Raw genomic sequence first — 18,968 nt, 5'->3', positions numbered from 1 at the left:
AAAGAGTAATATTGACGGTTTTCATTTATCTAACATGTTTGGATTATATAGTTAATTGATACTATATGGAGAAAGTTTCCTAGGTTGCATGGTATCGGGTATGTGCAATGTTTGTTAGAGCAGTTGAGCAAGAAATTGCTGTGTCCTGATTAGAGTAAGGTACTTACACACTTGAAGTTGCATTCTGGTGTTAATTATATCCTGACGGTAACATTTAAGACTTGGCTTTGGTTTAGCATATGTTCTAAATCAGGGTAACAATTCAGTAAAACAGAATTTTGGCACTCTTAAATGCTATGGTTTTACAGTAAGTATAGTGAAAATACTTGTAACAAGCCAAAGTCCCCAGATATGCTCTCCTTTTGGGAACAGAGTGACTTCTCATTTCACCATCCTCTTCCTCTTGTCTTACTGAGATTAAGAATTTCTACAGGAAAGCCTTGGAGATGTTTATAACAAAAAGAGACATATTTGAGAAAGTTAGGGTGGAAGTATGCATATGAATAAAGAGGTGAACCCTAAAGCATAAACTTGAAGCAAACTTTGTCATGGCACCATGTAAAAATGAGTGAGCTGCATGCTGTGTGAAAAATCAGCATTTTTTATGTTGAAAAGTAATGTCTAGCGATGTTTCTTCTATGGATAAATGCTGTGACAGTTGAGGTATGGCTAAATTACTTACAAGGATTGTGTCATACATTCACGGCTTGCCTTGCCATGGTTCCAATCTATTCATTTCTCTGGAGCCTTACAGAACAATTTGATCTATCAGTGGCTAGTGCGTTAGTTACAATATGTAGTTACTGAATTTTGAATAACTTCTTACACTAGAAAATTCGACAGTGAGTTTTCAGAATGTTTGGAAACCAGTAAATCCTGGAGGGCTGTGTGCTCATCCTAGGGATGGCGGCCATAGGTACTCTTACGTGTAGGAGGAGAACAAGAAAAACAGAGTTTTTGTGGATTTCCTAGCAGGAAAAAAAACCAACCCTACCAAAAAGCTACCAGTTCTTTTTCAGCAAACTGAACATCAGCATTTATTAACTCAAAGATATATATTGATAGAGGCAAAACCGTAGCTGCTAACACTTACAGTCAATAGATCTTGATCTTCCGTTTTCTTTTCAGAATGACTTAATTTTTATTTTTATTTTTTTTTACTAAATTGTTTCCCATTGAATTGAAGTTGGGAAAAAAGGTTTGGTTACAACTATATCTGTAGAATTTTCAACTGGAGGTATATCTGTGGATATTTTACTATCTCAGAAGTATGTGTTGTTCTGGGTTTCACTTGATACTGTCTCGCCCATCTCTTTCTTAGTGCTCCTTCAAGGATGCAATGTAATTCTTTACTCCCAGTCGCTTGTGAGTCAGGGTGCTGTAGGATCCATACTGACATAAATTTGAAGCTTTAAGCTGAGTAATTGCTTTGACTGGGAGTGAGAGATGTATTGCAGTTAGTTTGGATCCCCCATTGCTGCCTCTTGGGAGTTTTGAGTTCCCATGTGCTTCAGATTTTAAGGGAACTAATGGGAAGGTCTGATCGTTTTGTTTGGGATCACCAGGGAAGCGCAGAACACATACATAGCCTTGGAGAAAACTAGTATTCAAATGTTTACCTTATTCTTTGCGTGATGACAATAAATTTGCAAATTTAATGATTTTACTTGTTAAGTAATTGCTTTGAAAGATAGATTTGCTTAGCACTATGGCAGCATTTATTTCTGGGGAGAGGAAGGGGGAACAGTTTTGCTACCTGACCTCCAGCTCATTAGGATGTCTGTCTGTTTGCTGTTTGGTCTGATTGATGGAATTTGCTACCTTCAGCATTATAGACAGTGGCAGATTTAAAATCGGGAATTCAGATTTAAACATTTAATATGTTTGGTCAGTTATTCCTCAAGAAATCTGATAAAAGATTACATTACTTTTCCCTTTCTACTCGTATGTTTAAATACCAGAAATTCCTGTTGCGCTTCATCAGCTTCTTTCATTGTATTCCTCTTTCCCCTATTATGGGAGGGAACAAATGAAACCTGTTTTTTTTGGAGAATCCAGATTACCTTTGCATTGTTTATTTACTTTTGGAGATTTCTGCACTCTGAGGATGGCAATATTCTCTGGATGTGCTCGTTTCTTTTTATACAAGTTCCTTTCTTCCTTTTTTCTGATCTCCCAAGTCTTATTTTTGAGAAGATGTGTAGCCTCAATCTATTCCTTTGGAAAACCAGAGCTACAGATTTCTGGGCTCTTGCTTCTCCATAGAGACAAGTGTTTTCCAACCCTATGGTAAGCTGACATTTCAGAAATGTAGTAAGAGAAAAAGAAGTTCTTAATTTTGGGGGTTTTTTTTAATAGTAAAATTCCATACAGAGACAATCTCTTGTGTGTATATATATAAATTTTTTTTTTTTTCCTGCAAGGTTGTCTTTGATGCTCTGTCTCGAGGCAGATATTCAGTTTTCAGGCACATACTCGTCGTAAATTTTCAAACAAAAAAAATTACACCCCAAAATTTGTCTGCCACTTTGTGAAATGGCATCACAGCCTCTGGCCCAGGGCTGTAAATTCTCAATCCCTACTCTGTATTTCATTCTTAATCCTTATCTTTGCAATCACAGAAGCTCAATTATAGCTGTAGACACAGGCTGGAGAGAAAAATACCCCAGCCATGTAAAAAATTACCAGTAGAAAATATCAAAGGCTGAAAGCTTTTACACGTTTAATAGAAAATTAGACTGTTTGGTAGTTATTCTGTCTCCTAGTCTAAGGACTTGTAATAGTTACACGAGGATTTGTAAGCTGTATCTGTAATAATTAACCTTCACTATTTAGGAGAATATGGTCAAAAAGTTATGTTGTTGTTGAATGTGAAAGTGAGTTAACTGAGTGGGCTGATTTGACGATGAGGAAAAAGGTACTTCATCCGCAGATGGCAAAGAGACTTTATTTTGGTTGATACCTCTCGTAAGTATTGTGTAAATTTGGCAGAGTTTTAGAAGCAGTATATGCTGCGTGTATCAGGTCTGGTTTTGTCTTCAAGCCTTTGCTTAGGTACTGAACAGATCCAGAGTTTTTGATAGCTGCTTTATTTAATTAGGGAACTATGGTAACTTGTTGTTTTGTTGGCTTTTTGGGGGTTGTTGTTTTGTTTTGGTTTTTTATTATATACCTTCTCCAACAAAGCCTAGTTTTGACTTACATTTTTGTGGCATTTGAGAACTTTTATTCAGTATTGGAACATATATTCCTGTGCAGTATTTAATATACATGCGATATACATGTATATTAATGTGACATACAAGCTACATGTTTGTATATTAATATGTATATTAATGCGATATACAGACTACAAAGAAAGTAAACCTTTTTAACCTGTTGTTTTTGCTGCTCAGCCCAGCGCTGATACGCCATGTATGCATCGCCATTACCTACATCACTCCTCTTTTTGAGAACTTGAAGTGAATTTAATGCAAATTCAGAAGTTACAGAAACATGAGCCAGCTGATCTTGAAGTGAAAAAGAAAAAAAATAAATGAGTATTATAAATCAGGGCTTCCTGTAGCAGTCGGTGTGCATGATCTTACCCACAAAAATACGGAGTAATGTGAACCTTTCTTTTCTGAGGAAAAACTAATTTGATTTAGACTGCATTTATTGTAGAATAAAGATAGATAGATATATACACGCCTGCATGCCGACATATTGCAGAACCTGTGATGCACATTGACTTAATTATTTTTTTCTTTTTTAAACTTCGGTTATTTCAAAAGTCTATACAGTCAGTGTCTTTAAAGCAGAACAAATTGAACCTTCATTTCTGTTTTAAAGCTTTCTGCGAAGAACAAGGGGATGACTGCAATTTTTATTACTAGATTCTTTGCATTCTTTATAAACACCCAGATGTAGAAATGTGTCTAGTTGAAGTCCAAAATATGTAACTGAGAGCATATTCACTGTGCAAAGCAATTACTCCTAGTTATTAAAACAAGGATTTTGCTTCTTAGATTAAGGTTTGCTATATGTACCATGTTTAGAACTTTAAAAACAGGTCTCACTGCTTCGGGCCTGACTCTCACTGGAGCTGGTGTTACAGTGATACAATTATTTAATTTTTTTTTTTACCAAAACAATAGCAGTGGCATGCTAATATTTTGGTGAAGTCAAGTGCTGATTGCCCAAACTATAGGAAGATCCTTCAGCATATAACTGACTTGAAAATTATCTTCTATTTTCTGTTTGAGGTTCCCCAAATTTATGAATCTCCAGTTCCCTCTTTAAGTGGTGTTCCAGTTTAGAACGTACTGGTGACATTACAACCAGTGGTGAACTGCATTGGGATGTAGACCCAGCCTGTGAAGGCTCAGGTAAGAGTTTGGATTTTTGTTTGTTTTTTTAACTATATGGCACAGTTTTGGTAATACTTTTTTTTTTCAAAAGCTTTATCAGAAATGATGAAAGTACTTTTTCAGAATTTTTACAAAACAAAGCCATATATTAAAAAAAGAGGCATTTACCTGAACTTCTCTAGGCTGGTTTCATGGTTGTATTCATTTCCCTGCCTGAGGTGTGGGGTTCCAGACTGCAGTGCCACTTCAAGGGGTGCTGGTGATCTGTGGCTTCAAGGGACTTGGAGAAAAAAAAAAAGTGAGTTAAAAATTGCTGCAAACTGAGCTCTTAACCATGTTAATTGGGATATTTAGGGTGTTTCCTATATATTGTTTAAAAATTCTCCTATTACAAGTGAGATGCATTCACAAAGTTCTAAGAAGATGTCAAAATAATAGTGAAGTGTGGGAGGTTTAAGCCTACATTGGCATGGACTACTACCTAGAAAATGTTTCATTTTTGCTGATTGAATGATGCATGTGGTAAAACATACCTGGTTTTTACTTACTGTTGTATAACGTGAGTTCTTAAAATTTAGAAGCGCTGATAAGGGTAGTAAATGTAATTTCGTACATTTATAATTAAAATATGTTAGTTCAGTCATATTTCTTCTGTTCATCTTGATCTGAATTAAAGAACTGATGAGATTAGCTTTTCCAACCAAGTAAAATATTTGGCAGCATGATATGCCTTTTAAAAAAAGGACACATGCGCTCCAAATTCTTTGTATAAGCTTAAGAGCAGAGCACAACTGAGAATCACTGTCTTCTGTCGTTAGGCTTCTCAGCTTGCTGTCCAAGATCTCCTCTCCCTTTAGCACTTTTGAGACAAGTTAATCCCAATTATGGACTTCATAACCGTAAGTCAGCGATCAAATCCAGGGTGCCCATGCGAGAGGGGTACCGATTCCTGTGCCGAGTCAGCTGGCATACAAGGAGATCATCTTGTGACATGGTGCATCTTTACGCCAGCTTTTTGCTCCGATTTACATTCTAAAAAGTGGATTACTACTCCATTGAAAAAACTCTGCTGTAAATACTTCTCTTCTAAATTAGAAATTATACGTAAAGCACACTTCGGTTTTGGAAAGTGAAATATATTGTTACAAGTCTCATACTTAAGAACTACGTCCCATCTAAATCTAGATGACAAAATCTGTGGTCTGGCTTAGGCGTATTTGGCGCAAGGCGTGGCTGAACAAAGGTGTAGACAAAACTGGATCAATTTTATGTTCCCCAGTTACGGAAATAAGCCCAGTTACAAAACAAGCCAAGCTCCAAAACACGCTGAGCTTGCCTCAGACTCTCCTGGTCTCTGTTCTTCACACCTCCTCCCCTCCCCTGCACTATTTATCAGTGTAAGGAAGGAACAGACGGTGATTCTTGCACCAACGGTTGGGAACGAAGTATCATTTGGGGATATATATTTAAATCAGCTTTGTCAATTTAGCAGGTTTTAGGGCTGTACTACAAAATAGGTCATGCTGGTGATTCTGGCCCAAACCTGGAAGTGAGCTTCCTGTAGGAGACAGTGTGTTATTTCATTGCTTTCCTTGTATAGCATTTAAATTTATGTTCAAATTCCTTTAGCATGCTGTGATGTTGGCAGACTATGACTCAGTTTATAATACAGGATATTAAAACCTTTCAGCTTAGCATGAATTTGTTTATAACAGAAGATTAACAAATGGAACCCAGATACAGTAGCCTAGCCAATATCTTTGAAATACTCCACTAATTTACGTACATCAGCTCATCTGAAGATAAGCCAGAAGTAAGATCTGGTCTTCAGAGGTGACAAGGAAAATAGTCTCACAGATTATACTGAACGTTGCATCTGTCATTTGTCTGCACAATGAATGCAGTGGTGGTGATGGTTATTAACTGGTAGTGCCCAGTGGAAACTGGTGGGGGTTTTGAGGGGTTCTTTTATGTTTGTTTGTTTGTTTTTTCCCCTCCCTGTGATTAGATAAGGATTTTTATAAGATGGACTGGTGTGGTACTGTGATAAACTCATGAAGACATGTTCTCAGTCATCAGATGCCACAGAGGCAGAGCATCTAGGAATGCAGAACTCTCCAATTGTCATATGAGTGGGATGTATTTTGGTGCTTTAATGTTTTAAAAACAGTCTATATGCTGTTATATCTGTAAACAGTCTCATCTTTTACATTTGATGCTCATAGGTATAAATATTGAAGATACTGGTATCCCATTGGGTATTTTATGTAGAAGTGTAAATATTCTGAAATTTTCTGGTTTGAAACACTAGTGTCGTTTGGTAGTTGGAGCAGAGGCTTTAGGAGTCACGACTCGTCAGTGTTTTTAATGACATGTTAGAAGTTTGAAGAACATAGTAAAATCTTTGGTAATGGCCAGGCATTTTTAATATCGACATGTCAGCAAGCTTCAGGTTGTTCAATGACTACCTAAAGAAATACATAATGATTTGAAACAAGTGGCTTTGCTTCTGTCATGCCTAGAAAATGCAGTATGGCTGGCTGCTCATAAAACAAACCCAAAGCTTCCTTATGTTGCTGCTTTTTATTTTTTTATTTTAAACTAACATATGATCGTGACATTGCTGTGCAGTTCTCTGCTGCTTATGTTTTAAGTTGAAATCTCGTTTTTGTTTCAGATTCTCCTTCTTCTGTGGTTAACAAACAGCTTGGATCCATGTCACTTGATGAGCAACAGGGTGCGTGTGCCAGGAAATGCGCTATACCCAGCCATAGTTGATTGCAATGCTTCCTTTTCAGATTGCCTTTCATGACGATAAACAGTCTAAAAATGCTGTTCAGCTACATAAAGTAGAATTCTGTAAGCAGATCTGCTGGAAACTCATTAATTATTTAAATCTCAAGATGAGTAACAGAGTAAGGTTAATTGTTGTTTTCAAAAGCCATCCTATGCTCAATTCTTAATGCGTTCGATGTAGGTACAGTAAATGTCTTATGTGCTCTACAGACATTTAGAACATTTTTTTTAAATGCAAAGTAAAATTAATTCTTTAAACAGTCTTTCTGAATGGTTGTTCTTGGATCAAAGTGCAAATATCGAGATTGAAGTAGCTTTTAATCCTATAATGCCAAATTAATTTCTCTTAGGCAAGAGAGATGTGCAGCTTTGTTGTACTTGCACAACTTGAGTAACTCAAGAGCACGTATTGCACTTTGGTGCATCTTACACCCCTGACACCCCTTCTGCTAAACAAGTACTAGTCTTTCTCTGTAGATGCCCTGTGGGCTGGTGGTAGAAAGAACGCTTGCGAGCTTTTTCTAGGCCCATTACTCATCGGTCTTCACATTGTGAGCAGATGTGCAGCTTTGTTGTACTTGCACAACTTGAGTAACTCAAGAGCACGTATTGCACTTTGGTGCATCTTACACCCCTGACACCCCTTCTGCTAAACAAGTACTAGTCTTTCTACCACCAGCCCACAGGGCATCTACAGAGAAAGAACACTTGCGAGGTTTTTCTAGGCCCATTATTCATCGGTCTTCAAATTGTGAGCAGTGAAGTGGGCCATAGGTGACCCTGTTTCAGCTGAGCCAATGTCATCTGTAGTGAATATTTGTGCCTGAATAATTAATGAGTGATAGACGATAATTTAAAAACAGACTTCCATGCACTCTATATCATGCTTACTTCCATATCAAAAGCCTCTGTAGAGATTTAATAGCTCAAATCCCACCAAAGAGCTGGCTGTTTCAACTTGTTTCATATTCTAAACTAGAATGCCATTTTGAAATCCCATTTCAGAAAAATAGTCTGTTTGGCAACCGTTGAGCTTACGGTTTATTTTAGGATGCCAGAACATTGGGGGGGAAAAATCAAGCTGTGTTTTATATTGACCAAATAAATTACTTTTGTGGAATTACATTTTGTGATGAAATAGCCTTAAACCTTAAGGTGTAAATTTGCTAATTATTCAGGTTTCAGTAGTCTATATCACTCCAATAGTCAGCTTTAGCTGGAAAACTTGCTTATAATTAGTGGCCAAGTTATGTTCTCTGTTATGAACTCAGAATAAAGCGTTATTTGATGAGAGTAGAATAAAGTAGAATTAATATAGACAGTCTGTATGTTTACTGAAGTTCTTGGAACTGCAAAAATTTTGGAAAGCTGATAAATTGTTCCGTGAGGTTGTGAATTAAGCTCGTCTGACAACAAAGATAAAACCAGAAGTTTTGCTCCCAGAAATCGGTTCTCAAATCTGCATCAGATTCCTCTTCAAGGAGGATCCGTTGCCTTAAAAACTAGTTTATGTGTTACTATTAATTGCACAGTTGTAATAGACTCCTGGGAGTTTTTTCTAAGAATTTTTCCCTGAATTAAGAAATTACTTGAACTAATGTGAAGAGGTTTCCTCTCATAAAAGCACTTCAGATTTTTTCATATGAAAAAAAACCACCAAAATACATTTGTTTATCCAGTCTTTATTGGTAGACCAGTTCTGATTGTTTTAAGGCAATGTTTTTCTGTTGTGATGGTAAGGATCACCTGAAGAGACACAGAATGTTACTTCTAGTTTGGAAAAGTAAGGATTTGGAAAAGTAAGGATTTGGAAAAGGAGGTAATTTATTAGGAAATCCGTTGTCCAAATGATAACCAGAAAGAATGATTTGCTGAAATCCAGCTGGTATTTTGAAGTTAAACTGCATTAGTTTCACTTCATATTTGAACACAAATCTCAAAAAAAGTGTAAGTAGCTAATGAAGGAAGTCATAGAAGTTCTTTTTATATAGGAATGCTTTTTCTTTCTTACTCCTCTCTTTGCTTAAGTTGGTACTGAATTAGCTGTCTTCTGTTGGACCAGGCTCTTTTGTTGGCATTTATGTTTTAAGACTGTTAGTGGGTTTAAAGATCTCTTGATACTTATTACAAACATTAATTTTTAATGCCATTATTCTGACAGTCCAGCAGAAGCTAGAAGTCATTCCTATCTGTACAAAATAGTTTCAAATGGATTACAGTGATCTATGCTGGATTTTTTAAATTTTTTTGTTGTTGTTCTTTTTTGGACTGTGATTTTAGTAATGGAGGGTGGCTGTTAGATTTGTTGGCAGTGTAAAGGCAATGTCTGACTGTAGGGTACTGCCTGAATGGGTATGATTAAAGAGGGAACCTGAAGCCAGAGAACTAGCTCGGTAACTTTGAAGTGTAAACGTGTGTATGCATCCCATACCATCTTCATGCTGCTTCCTATGTATACAGAAGCCATACTGATTACTGATATTTCTGGATATTTGCAAGTTAGCATAAGGGTTTAGTAATCCCTTATGGTGATGTCCATACCAGGTTGTTCAGTGCCACGTTATAGAGAGTTGAGCTGGCTCGAAATGAGCTGGTATGTCAGCTATGACGGAGTTAGTTCTTCATAAACGGTACTGTCAGTCCTTCAAACTGTATTGGCCCGTGCTGTGTCCCAGGTCATTGGCTCTGCCTCCCAGTCAGACAAACTGGTTGAGCATTGGTGTGCATATAGAGCTTTCCAGGTCTATAGTGAGCCCTGCAGGTACAAGCTCAAGAATTTTGGACCTGTGCTTCGTCATAGGGCACAGGGTGGTCTGTACTGTCTCCTTCAGTAAAGTACAGTGCTATATCTAACTAGTATAGGAATCATATAGACAAAGACATTGTATGGCTTGGGCTATAGGTGAGGCTGGTCCAAAGAATTATTTGATTTTTGGTTTTCCCTCAGATGTCATCGTGCCTTATACTGACTGGTATCAGTGTGATGTTGTTCAGTCAGTGTTCTTCACTACCTAAAGGAATCTCCACCCTTCCCCCCAAGTTCAGCTGCTTCTCATGAATCTTCATGTGTTAAGCCTTCCCGTGGAATTCCCGTTTTCTGAAATACACTCTTTATTTTCTCCTTTTTAGATCCATTTTTCTCCCTTCAGAAGTAACTGTGTTTGGTTTTCACCCAGAATATAACCCTGTCTTCAGAATGTACAAAGCTCCTTTTCTTAGGAGGAGGATAGAAATTATTTTGCAAGTTTTTCATGAAAAGTCATCTATCCTCTTCTCATGGGATTGCCAATAGACTAGTGAATTGGGGAGCATTTGAGATATGAGAAACTAGCTAGAAGTTCCTTACAACGTTAGTTTAACTAGGTAATGCAATCTTTAAACCTGTCTTTATGCCCTTATCTCTTCATAGTCAAAACCCTCAATCTTTGTGAAGTTACATTTGCATAGGTTCCTTTTCTAAGGGAAAAAGTAGATATGAGGGGTCTTGCTTTCAGTTGTGAGGTTTGGTGGTGGTTTTGTTTTTTAAATAAGGTTAGGAATGAATTTTTGTCTTCAGTTTTCAGGATGGTAGTTTAGAAGTACTTTCCTCCAATAGGCAACTGGAGAATGGACCATTTCATGGGAATGGCCGTTCTAGGACAAGGTTGCTTATGAAATAAAACTAAGTTGTTGATGGTGTCCTAGGACAAGGTTGCTTATGAAATAAAACTGGAAGTTGTTGATGGTATTTTTAAAGTATAATGTGTTTAGCTGTAAAATCTCAGTCAAGTTTCAAGGCATTTTTGAAGAACTTGGAATAGAGTTTAGTAAGGTGTTGACAAGCTACATCTTTCTCTGGGAGCAATTATTACCCTACTAGGGCTTGCAATCAGATTAATAGTTTTGGCAATAGCTCTCCCCTAAAGCACAGAAGCTATGCAACTTTTCCTCCTCTTCCCTTCATATTTTTTATCAATGTGAAGTAGATCTGGCCTGGTGGGATGAACCTAGTAGTGAAAGAGAACAGTGCTTCATTCTGATCTAGCCAGTCTTTGGCATTCACATTGTTCTTGAAAACAAAGAGTTCACGACTTCTGGATTTTATGTGGCTTCTCTAAAAGAATGTTCAATTATGTACTAGGCAGAGCTTATTAGCTTTCTTCAGAGGTTCCCATTCAGCTTTCATTAGCGGTATAAGTTGAATTCAAAATAGTGAACTACACAACTAATTCTGTGCGGTTTATTATCAGATTCTTGTCTCATCTGCCTTTTAAAAAGTTTCTTGTTCTTATTAGCGCTAATGTCATGCCCTAAAGCTAACTTAAAGAAAAAACTGACCCAAGGCAAATTGTAGCTCACGTTATTGTAGATTTAAGAATTACACAATATAGTTTAAAAGCTATCTCTCTCCAGAAATTTGTAAAAATTATTTCTTAGTCAGTGCCCTCTTTGGCTAAGGCTACAACAATTCTTCCAACGTTTTGAGTGTGAATAAATATGAGCATTGCTTCCAGAGTAAGCATAGTCAGAGGACGATCTTTATGCATCTTGGTTAAATTTTTTGACGTTGAGATTTTAAGACAGGAAAGCACTGTTATGATAATGTGATCTGAGCTTTGTAACTTGAGCCTAATATTGGGTTAGGTTCATTATAGGAGAGCGGTGTTTGGTGACTTTGGTCAGTAACATTAACTAGTTATGTTCTGAAGCAAATGTTGCCTAAGCAGTACCAAGTTACAGTATAGTCATTGTTTGGTGGCTGTCTTGGACTGTTCAAGGCAGTGAGTTGTCTCTCTTTAAGATTTGGGTTCACAGTTCAAAGATATGTCTTGTCGGTACCTGTTACAAGGAAGGTAAAGAATTCTCCAACTATCTAATTTTTTTTTGCTCTTTCAGTGTCCAGCTCCTGATGACTTGTGCAATATGTTGGACCGATCAGTATTTGTACTTGCTGAGGAAGGAATGCTTACGGTTTGAACAGTCTTTTGCACTAAGAGATGCTTGCTGATAGGTTACCAAAAAGTAGAGAAAGCACCTGTTTAGTTAAGAAAGAACATGTCATTTATATTCAAAATATTTGTATACATCAGGAAGCATTTGGACAGATGGTGTGAATTTTGGGGTTGTCCTGCACAGAGACAGGAGTTGGACTCGATGATCCTTGTTGAATCCCTTCCAACTCAGGACGTTCTATGATTCTATATGCCACTGTAAAATATTTTCTTACATTTGTTTCTTTTTTTACTCAGTTTATTTCAGGAACTGGAAACCTTTTGATCAGTTTTATTCTTGCTCCACTCTAGCGAGAATGGAACTGGAACCTTTGTTTTAGAGAGCTATGAGCTTTTCTTTGCATAGAATGAGGCCCATGCCTTATGACTGATTAGGATCGTGGTTGGATTTAGTTAATTCCCTTTCACATTAAAATATTTTAAATTTTCTTACAGGGTTTTTGTGTTGTTTTTTTTTTTTATTTGGGGGTTTTTGTTTGTTTTTGTTTGGGTGGGTGTTTTTTTTAATTTCTCTTCAGAATATGTAGAAATACGTATTTCAAGTTCTTTGGAGCAGCTGATCCCTGCTCTGATCCTGCGAGTGGGCTTCTGCCTGTCAGCAGTTTAAAAATATGAGCGCTGATCGTTAGGTTACATTTTTATGTACTATTTCATAGTTCCTAATAACTTAATTGTTGTTTTTTTTTTTAAAATAAATACCCTGTGGCAGTATTGTGGCCGTGACTGTTTTAATAATAGTCTTTTTAGTGGAGGAATTGGTAGGTTTCTGCTTGAATCGTTAGATTTTAATTGATGCTTACCCAAAGATGATCTGAAGCTTTTACTTTAAGTGTCAGTCTGCTGCCAATACTGCAAGTATCCTTATAGTCAAATTGCTGTACTCTATAAACCGAAGAAAACAGGGCATGGTTTTGTCCGAACAGTCTTGAGATAAGCTCAGCTTTCACGAAAAGCAAGACTACATAGGCTACTTAGGGGTCATCTGAGCAGTGCCTAATACTAAGTAAACTCCCTTGTCTGAGTTCTGAGAGAATGGCCCCTCTGTCGTGAGGTTTAATCTGATGCTGTTTTCCATGAACTTTTGCATATCGCCCAAGGCCAACTTTCAGTCTAAACGGCAATTGTGCCACGCCTGTAGATGGATTGTGACCATGAATTTTACTCAAGGGTGGTGAGTGGATGGATGTCATTGAGCAGTTCTGTTTTGAAGGAGCCCGCTGAACATCCTCAGGACTACGTATGGAGCAGATGATTGGCAGACTTGCAGTGGTTTTCAATTTGATTCACTTCTGTTGCTTTTGGATATCGTGAATAGTTCATTTTGCAAGTACTCCCCTTCTGCTTACAGTTATTATAATACAAAAGGGTTTTTTAAACCCGAAGGTCTCCGAACATGAATTTAGAGTGTTTTTATGACAACTAGCTGACAATTTACAGTAGGTCTAAGGATACTGGTAGTTGACTGGGTTGTAAGTAGGAAAAAAAAGGAAGGGCAATGGTGATTTTTCTAGACCACTGATTGTGTCTAGATCTCATCATCTTTTTTCTTCATGTGATTTACTGAGGCAAAAAAGACTCAACACCACTTCCAAAACCATTTTATATTCTTATTAATATACTTGATAGAAAAGGGATCTGCTTATAAAGGATAATACTGTGTGTACGGATACCTATCTGCAATTTTATATATCTGCATGTTGAAGGACAGCATCTTCTTTGTTTGCTCTTATAAATACAAATAATTTTAGGCCATTTTTAAAGCATTGCAAATTTGATGTGTTTACTCTGACAGTGTTTAACTTTTTGCTTGGTCTATAAGAGATCTTAAATAGACATTATACATGTTACTACCACATTTGGCCTTTGTTAGGATAATTGTATGAATCTTCAGAATGATAACAGTTTTATGTATATTACTGATGCCCATCCAAACTTTATCAACCCCATATTTACAGAGAGTGATAAGCCACGAACAGGAACAGGTGAACCGGTTTTAAGTTTGCACTACAGCACGGAAGGAACGACTACAAGCACAATAAAACTGGACTTCACTGATGAGTGGTAAGAAGTTCATTTTGGTTTTGACTGGTTATTGATCAGCACGTATCAGTAACACTCGTCTAGCATAGATACAGATAAATTATTTTTCCATATGGTATATGTATATTTTTAGATGTATATAGACAATTTGAAATGGCTGTAGTCTTTAATGCGTTCAGAACATAAGACAGTCATACTTCAACATGAAGTTTATGCAAGAGATTTTTTTTGTGATATTTACCGTAAATCTTTTTAATGCTAATGTAATTTGAAACATGCTATCTTCATTAAACCCTAGCATAATATTAGTGTTTACTGTCTTACTAAAGCAGGGTAGTACAGTGATGGAAAGGTGGTCCTGGGGCTAGTGTTTTAAGTTTTCATTCTGTGTTCTACCAGATTTCTATGGTATTCTGCAAACTGGTCTTTCTGTGGCACAGTTCCCAAGTTGTAAAACAGTGAAATTAGGATTTCTGTGTCTGAGGAGTGTTGATGAATGCATATGGTTAAGATACTAACTTTGTGAACTGCTTAGATATTACATTGATGGCATCCTGTTCAGATAATGAACGCATACGGTCTAACTGGCATGACTTACTTCGTTTTGTATCGAAGTCTATCACTAGAGCATCTCAGGATCTCTCAAAACAGCCACAATTCTTATTTTATCTCCTCTTACTTCTATTCCTTTGCTTATGTTTTCAAAATTATTGTGAAAGACAGTAAGTAGCAATGCTTGCTGGCATTTGTTACTGGGAAAAAACCCAACCAAACACACAACATATTTCACTACTCTTAAGTGCTGTGGCTTTGGACATAAAACATACACCTTGCCCATAGCAATTTGGAAACTTTCAGCAGTGACTTGTGTGTTTTCACAAGAATGAAGACTTTGCCCATGTGAATCTGAAATACTGTGACAGTTATATTCAACCAATCTATCAGACTGTATTTCTATTTAGAGTCCAAATCCAGCAAGCTTTGAAAGAATTAGTTTTGCTGTAATGCTTTTAACTAATTCTCTGTTTAGTTTTGTAGTCATCTTTGTTTAATGTTTTAGGATAGGCAAATTTCAGAAGAGGAACAGAGCATTAGCAAATCTTTTGTCCATTTATTCTAGTGGGGTTTTTTAATGTGATAATGAAATATTACTACCACTGTATCACAGAAAACAAAGTTTATTAGACAACATGAACCCTTTGCTTCTGTGTTTATTCTAAAACAAAATTTGAAAAATGCATTTTACACTTCAAACAGTTAATGATGTAAGTGATTCTGAGGATGAAAAGCTTGAATGAACAACTACCTCAAAAACAATATTAAGAAAAAGTAGAGTGTACAGGGAATGGAGATGAGGGACAGGAAAATTACTCGTTAAAAAAATCTGTAATTGGGGAAGTGAAGGCTAAGTGAAAAGTACCAAAACTTAACTTCACATATATTTTTCTGTCTACTGTTGCAAGTGTTTTACCAAATCTTTTGGGCCGAGGGTTAGCACCATGTGAATGACAAAGGTCAAATGTAATACCAAAGGAGAGTGAAGGCTAAACATCATAATCTTTTAAGACTAATGGTAGAAATACTCAAGACTTTAGGACAGTTCTGATAGAAAGGTGTATGAAAACAAGCAGTACATGGGAAATAAACCAAAATTATGGGAACTAGAATGTGCATGATTCAATACCTTTTATTTGACAGAATAATGGCTTCCAGAAATATACCTGGTGTAATAGAGAGAAACTAACTGGGTTTCCAGAAAGTATTTGATACTTTGCGGCATGTGGATCTTCTGTTCAAGGTGGGACAGATAGATCAATAAAGAAAACGAACGTGGTAGTAAGCTAACTTAATGGAGCTTGTGTAGCGGGTAGTGTAGCGTGGGTAGGGAGAAGAAGAAGCATCTCCTAGCAGGACGAAGTTGCAAGGCCTTGGCAGTTCAGAGGCTAACTAAAGACGTTGTGCCAAAGAATGGAATAATAGGAATAGAATGCAATTCCATATAGCAAAATTATGCAGTTGAGGACAAATAGCAAAAACCTAATCTGAAAGTTGGGAGTGTTGTGAAAAGGAAATGGAAGAAGAAAGGACATACCAGTCACTTCATTCTCAATATGATGCAGCTACTGGAAAGGTCAGTATGATCCTAGATGTCACCAGCTGGGAAACTTCAGCCAAGGCTGAGAATTACTGGTGCTGCTGCTCAACTCTGCTTTGCTTTGAGACTTAGAATGCTGTGTGCGGTCTTCGTCATGCTTTCGAGAAAACGGATTCAAATTGGCCGAGGTTCAAAGAAGGGTTATGTGGAAAACTGGGGAAACAGAAAACCTGCCATGGAAGCAGATAGTAGGGCTTAATGTAACGAAAGCACAGGGTGTTGTTTTGCGCTGTCAAAAACATCCTCTTCGTACAACTGCTGGTGTGAAAAATAACACTGAAGTAAAATTAAAGCAGAGTAATACATGAATGTAAATTAGCATTGAGCGTTGAGCTAGAAAGTAGATTCCTAAGAGTCCAAAAAAATCTTAGTGCTTATACTGTGATTAAGTTCATAAAAGTGATTATATCATATGAGGCATGAAATAGCAGAAATCCTGACTTGGTGTCTACCAGTACCCTTTTTGTCTGTTCATTCAGAAAAAATGCTGAAAATTCTTGATTTAGAAGAAATACGGTAAGGGCTAACAAAAACTTTCTACATACTCCAAATCTGGTACTGCAAAGAAACAGACTATTGCTCATCAAGACGAGTAAAAACTCTTGTATTTAATGTAAAAACATAAAGTACTGAAGTCTAGACTAGATTCTTGGGAATCTATACTAAGCATGATTTGTGCTGCTTCTAGCAATGTGGCATGTAAAATAGTTTAGTAGTAACATACACAGGTAAGAAGATACTTGTAGCAATACAGTCTAAATTCTTGAGAATCATGCTTATAATTCTCATAACTCATCTTTGTTTCTGCTTTTGTCCAACAATTTGCCTAAGTTTGAGGCCACAACACAGATGTGACACAGGAAAGAATGGGAGAGCTGTGGACCAAGGCTTTGTATTTCCTAAAATAAGGTCTTTTCGAGAGAGTCTAAAAACGTTAGTTTTTACGAACTTCAGAACAGCAGTGTTACGTATTTCCTGAGGAATAAGTTTCCTTATTGTAAACAGAAATTGGTGTTCCACAATAATTATCTAAACGTGAATGGGGAGCGAATCTCAAGTACCAGCTTATAGTAAATCTTGAGAAATAACAAAACTTTGAGGACTGAAAGCTGACATCAGAAGGCCATGCCTCAAAAGGTACAGGAATGATAGTTAAGGGTGAAGAACATGGAGAATTTTATCTGAATCAGTTTTTTTTTAATTGTAAATTATATATTAGTGCTCAGCTGACAGCTTGTCATACCTTTAATAAGGTCTCTGATCATGTATACATGTAAAAAATGGTAAATAGTGAAAGACAGCAAATCCTTTTGAGTTCTCACAATATTTTGAAAAGCAATGAAGAAATCCTTTAAAGGTTTAAAAAAAAAAAAAAGACAGGAAGGAGAGAACAGGGTTCTGTGGTACAGAGGAATGGTGTGGGATGAGTGGCATTAGACATAATAAAAGAGAATTTTGAAATTGCTGTGAAGGTTGTTAGTTGTAGCTGCTGCCAGGAGCTATTGAATTGTGAGACTGCAGTGAGAAAGATGATGATGGTCAGGCTGTGCTATTGCAATGATCTTACTTGTTTACGTTATTTCTAAATTATTTTTTTTTTATGTGTTATGTTGCCAGGAGCAGCACAAATTCAAGCTCTAGAGGGAGTGGAAGTCATTGCAAAGCTGAAGGCCAAGAAGACTCTGTAAAAACAAAAGCCTCAGAAGAGTCAGGGCCTGAAGATGAAGAAACAAGTAAGATACAGTGTTATTTCTGTAATGTTAGGGTAAAAATTCTGCTCTCATGTGTTCATGACTACCGTTGAACACAATGGGAGTCTCATGCACAGGCATATGAAGGCAGAGTACAGCCATAATAGAACATGATTTTTTTTTAGGAAAGAAAAAGAAAGCTGTAAATAAATATAAACAAAAATAACTTATCCTGTCTTTAGTTCTAAAATCCTTATTCATTTTTCTGAAGGACATATTCTGCCCCAATTTATATCGAAAAATAGAATAACTGCACTTTGCAGTCATAAATGAGTGCTAGGTATTTTGTTACATTTCTTTCAAGCTTTCACTGTATTTTGTTACATGTGGTTGTCCTGCTCAATTCATTGCCAAAAGGGCAGCCAAGTCAACTGACTGGTTCCAGAGAAATGTTTTGTTTTTTAAAAAAAAAAAAAAACAAACATCCCTTTTAATAGAGGGATAACTTGATTTCTGTCTTCAGAAATAATAGCTTTCAGTAAATGATCATCTGTTTCAAGAGTATTAATGCTATTTTTGCAGCTAAAGTTCTCATAGCGTACAATATTAAGTATATTAAGGAACAAAAAATAAATACTTTTTTCTTTGTTAGTGTATTGATCTAGGCAATTAGATAGGTTTATGCATACTGACTTTTATGTGATTAGTATCTGAGATTTCAGTAAAGTGACATGAACTTTGGAGGGGATTGCTTTGATGGCTTTGATCTAGGAGTGCTAGTATCATTTAGAGTTGCTTACATTATAGATGTGCATCGGACTGAAATAATGTGATTTAATATGAAGTTGTTTAATTCAGGAGTCCCAGATGAATCTCACAAGGAAGACGCAAGTGCTGAGGAACTGAAAACTAGAGATGAAACTGTAGAGACGACAGAAGCAAGTAT

At 36.7% G+C, this 18,968-nt stretch overlaps 1 protein-coding gene across 1 annotated transcript in view; it reads left to right on the top strand.

Annotated features, from left to right (window-relative positions):
• DCAF6 (DDB1 and CUL4 associated factor 6) overlaps positions 1-18,968 on the top strand; it is a gene marked incomplete at its 5' end in the record, with an annotated part of 82,302 nt that overhangs the window by 39,119 nt on the left and 24,215 nt on the right. Inside the window, 4 exons of the mRNA XM_009700879.1 lie at positions 7,027-7,086; positions 14,092-14,197; positions 17,949-18,064; positions 18,881-18,964. Of these exons, the coding sequence (XP_009699181.1) occupies positions 7,027-7,086; positions 14,092-14,197; positions 17,949-18,064; positions 18,881-18,964 (366 nt within the window). The remainder of the gene's footprint in view (positions 1-7,026; positions 7,087-14,091; positions 14,198-17,948; positions 18,065-18,880; positions 18,965-18,968) is intronic.

Source organism: Cariama cristata, unplaced genomic scaffold (assembly GCF_000690535.1).
Source record: "Cariama cristata isolate BGI_N322 unplaced genomic scaffold, ASM69053v1 scaffold6220, whole genome shotgun sequence".
Classification (NCBI taxonomy): domain Eukaryota; kingdom Metazoa; phylum Chordata; class Aves; order Cariamiformes; family Cariamidae; genus Cariama; species Cariama cristata.
The sequence above is the reverse complement of the archived record's forward strand: the minus strand, read 5'-3'. Positions and strand labels throughout refer to the sequence as shown.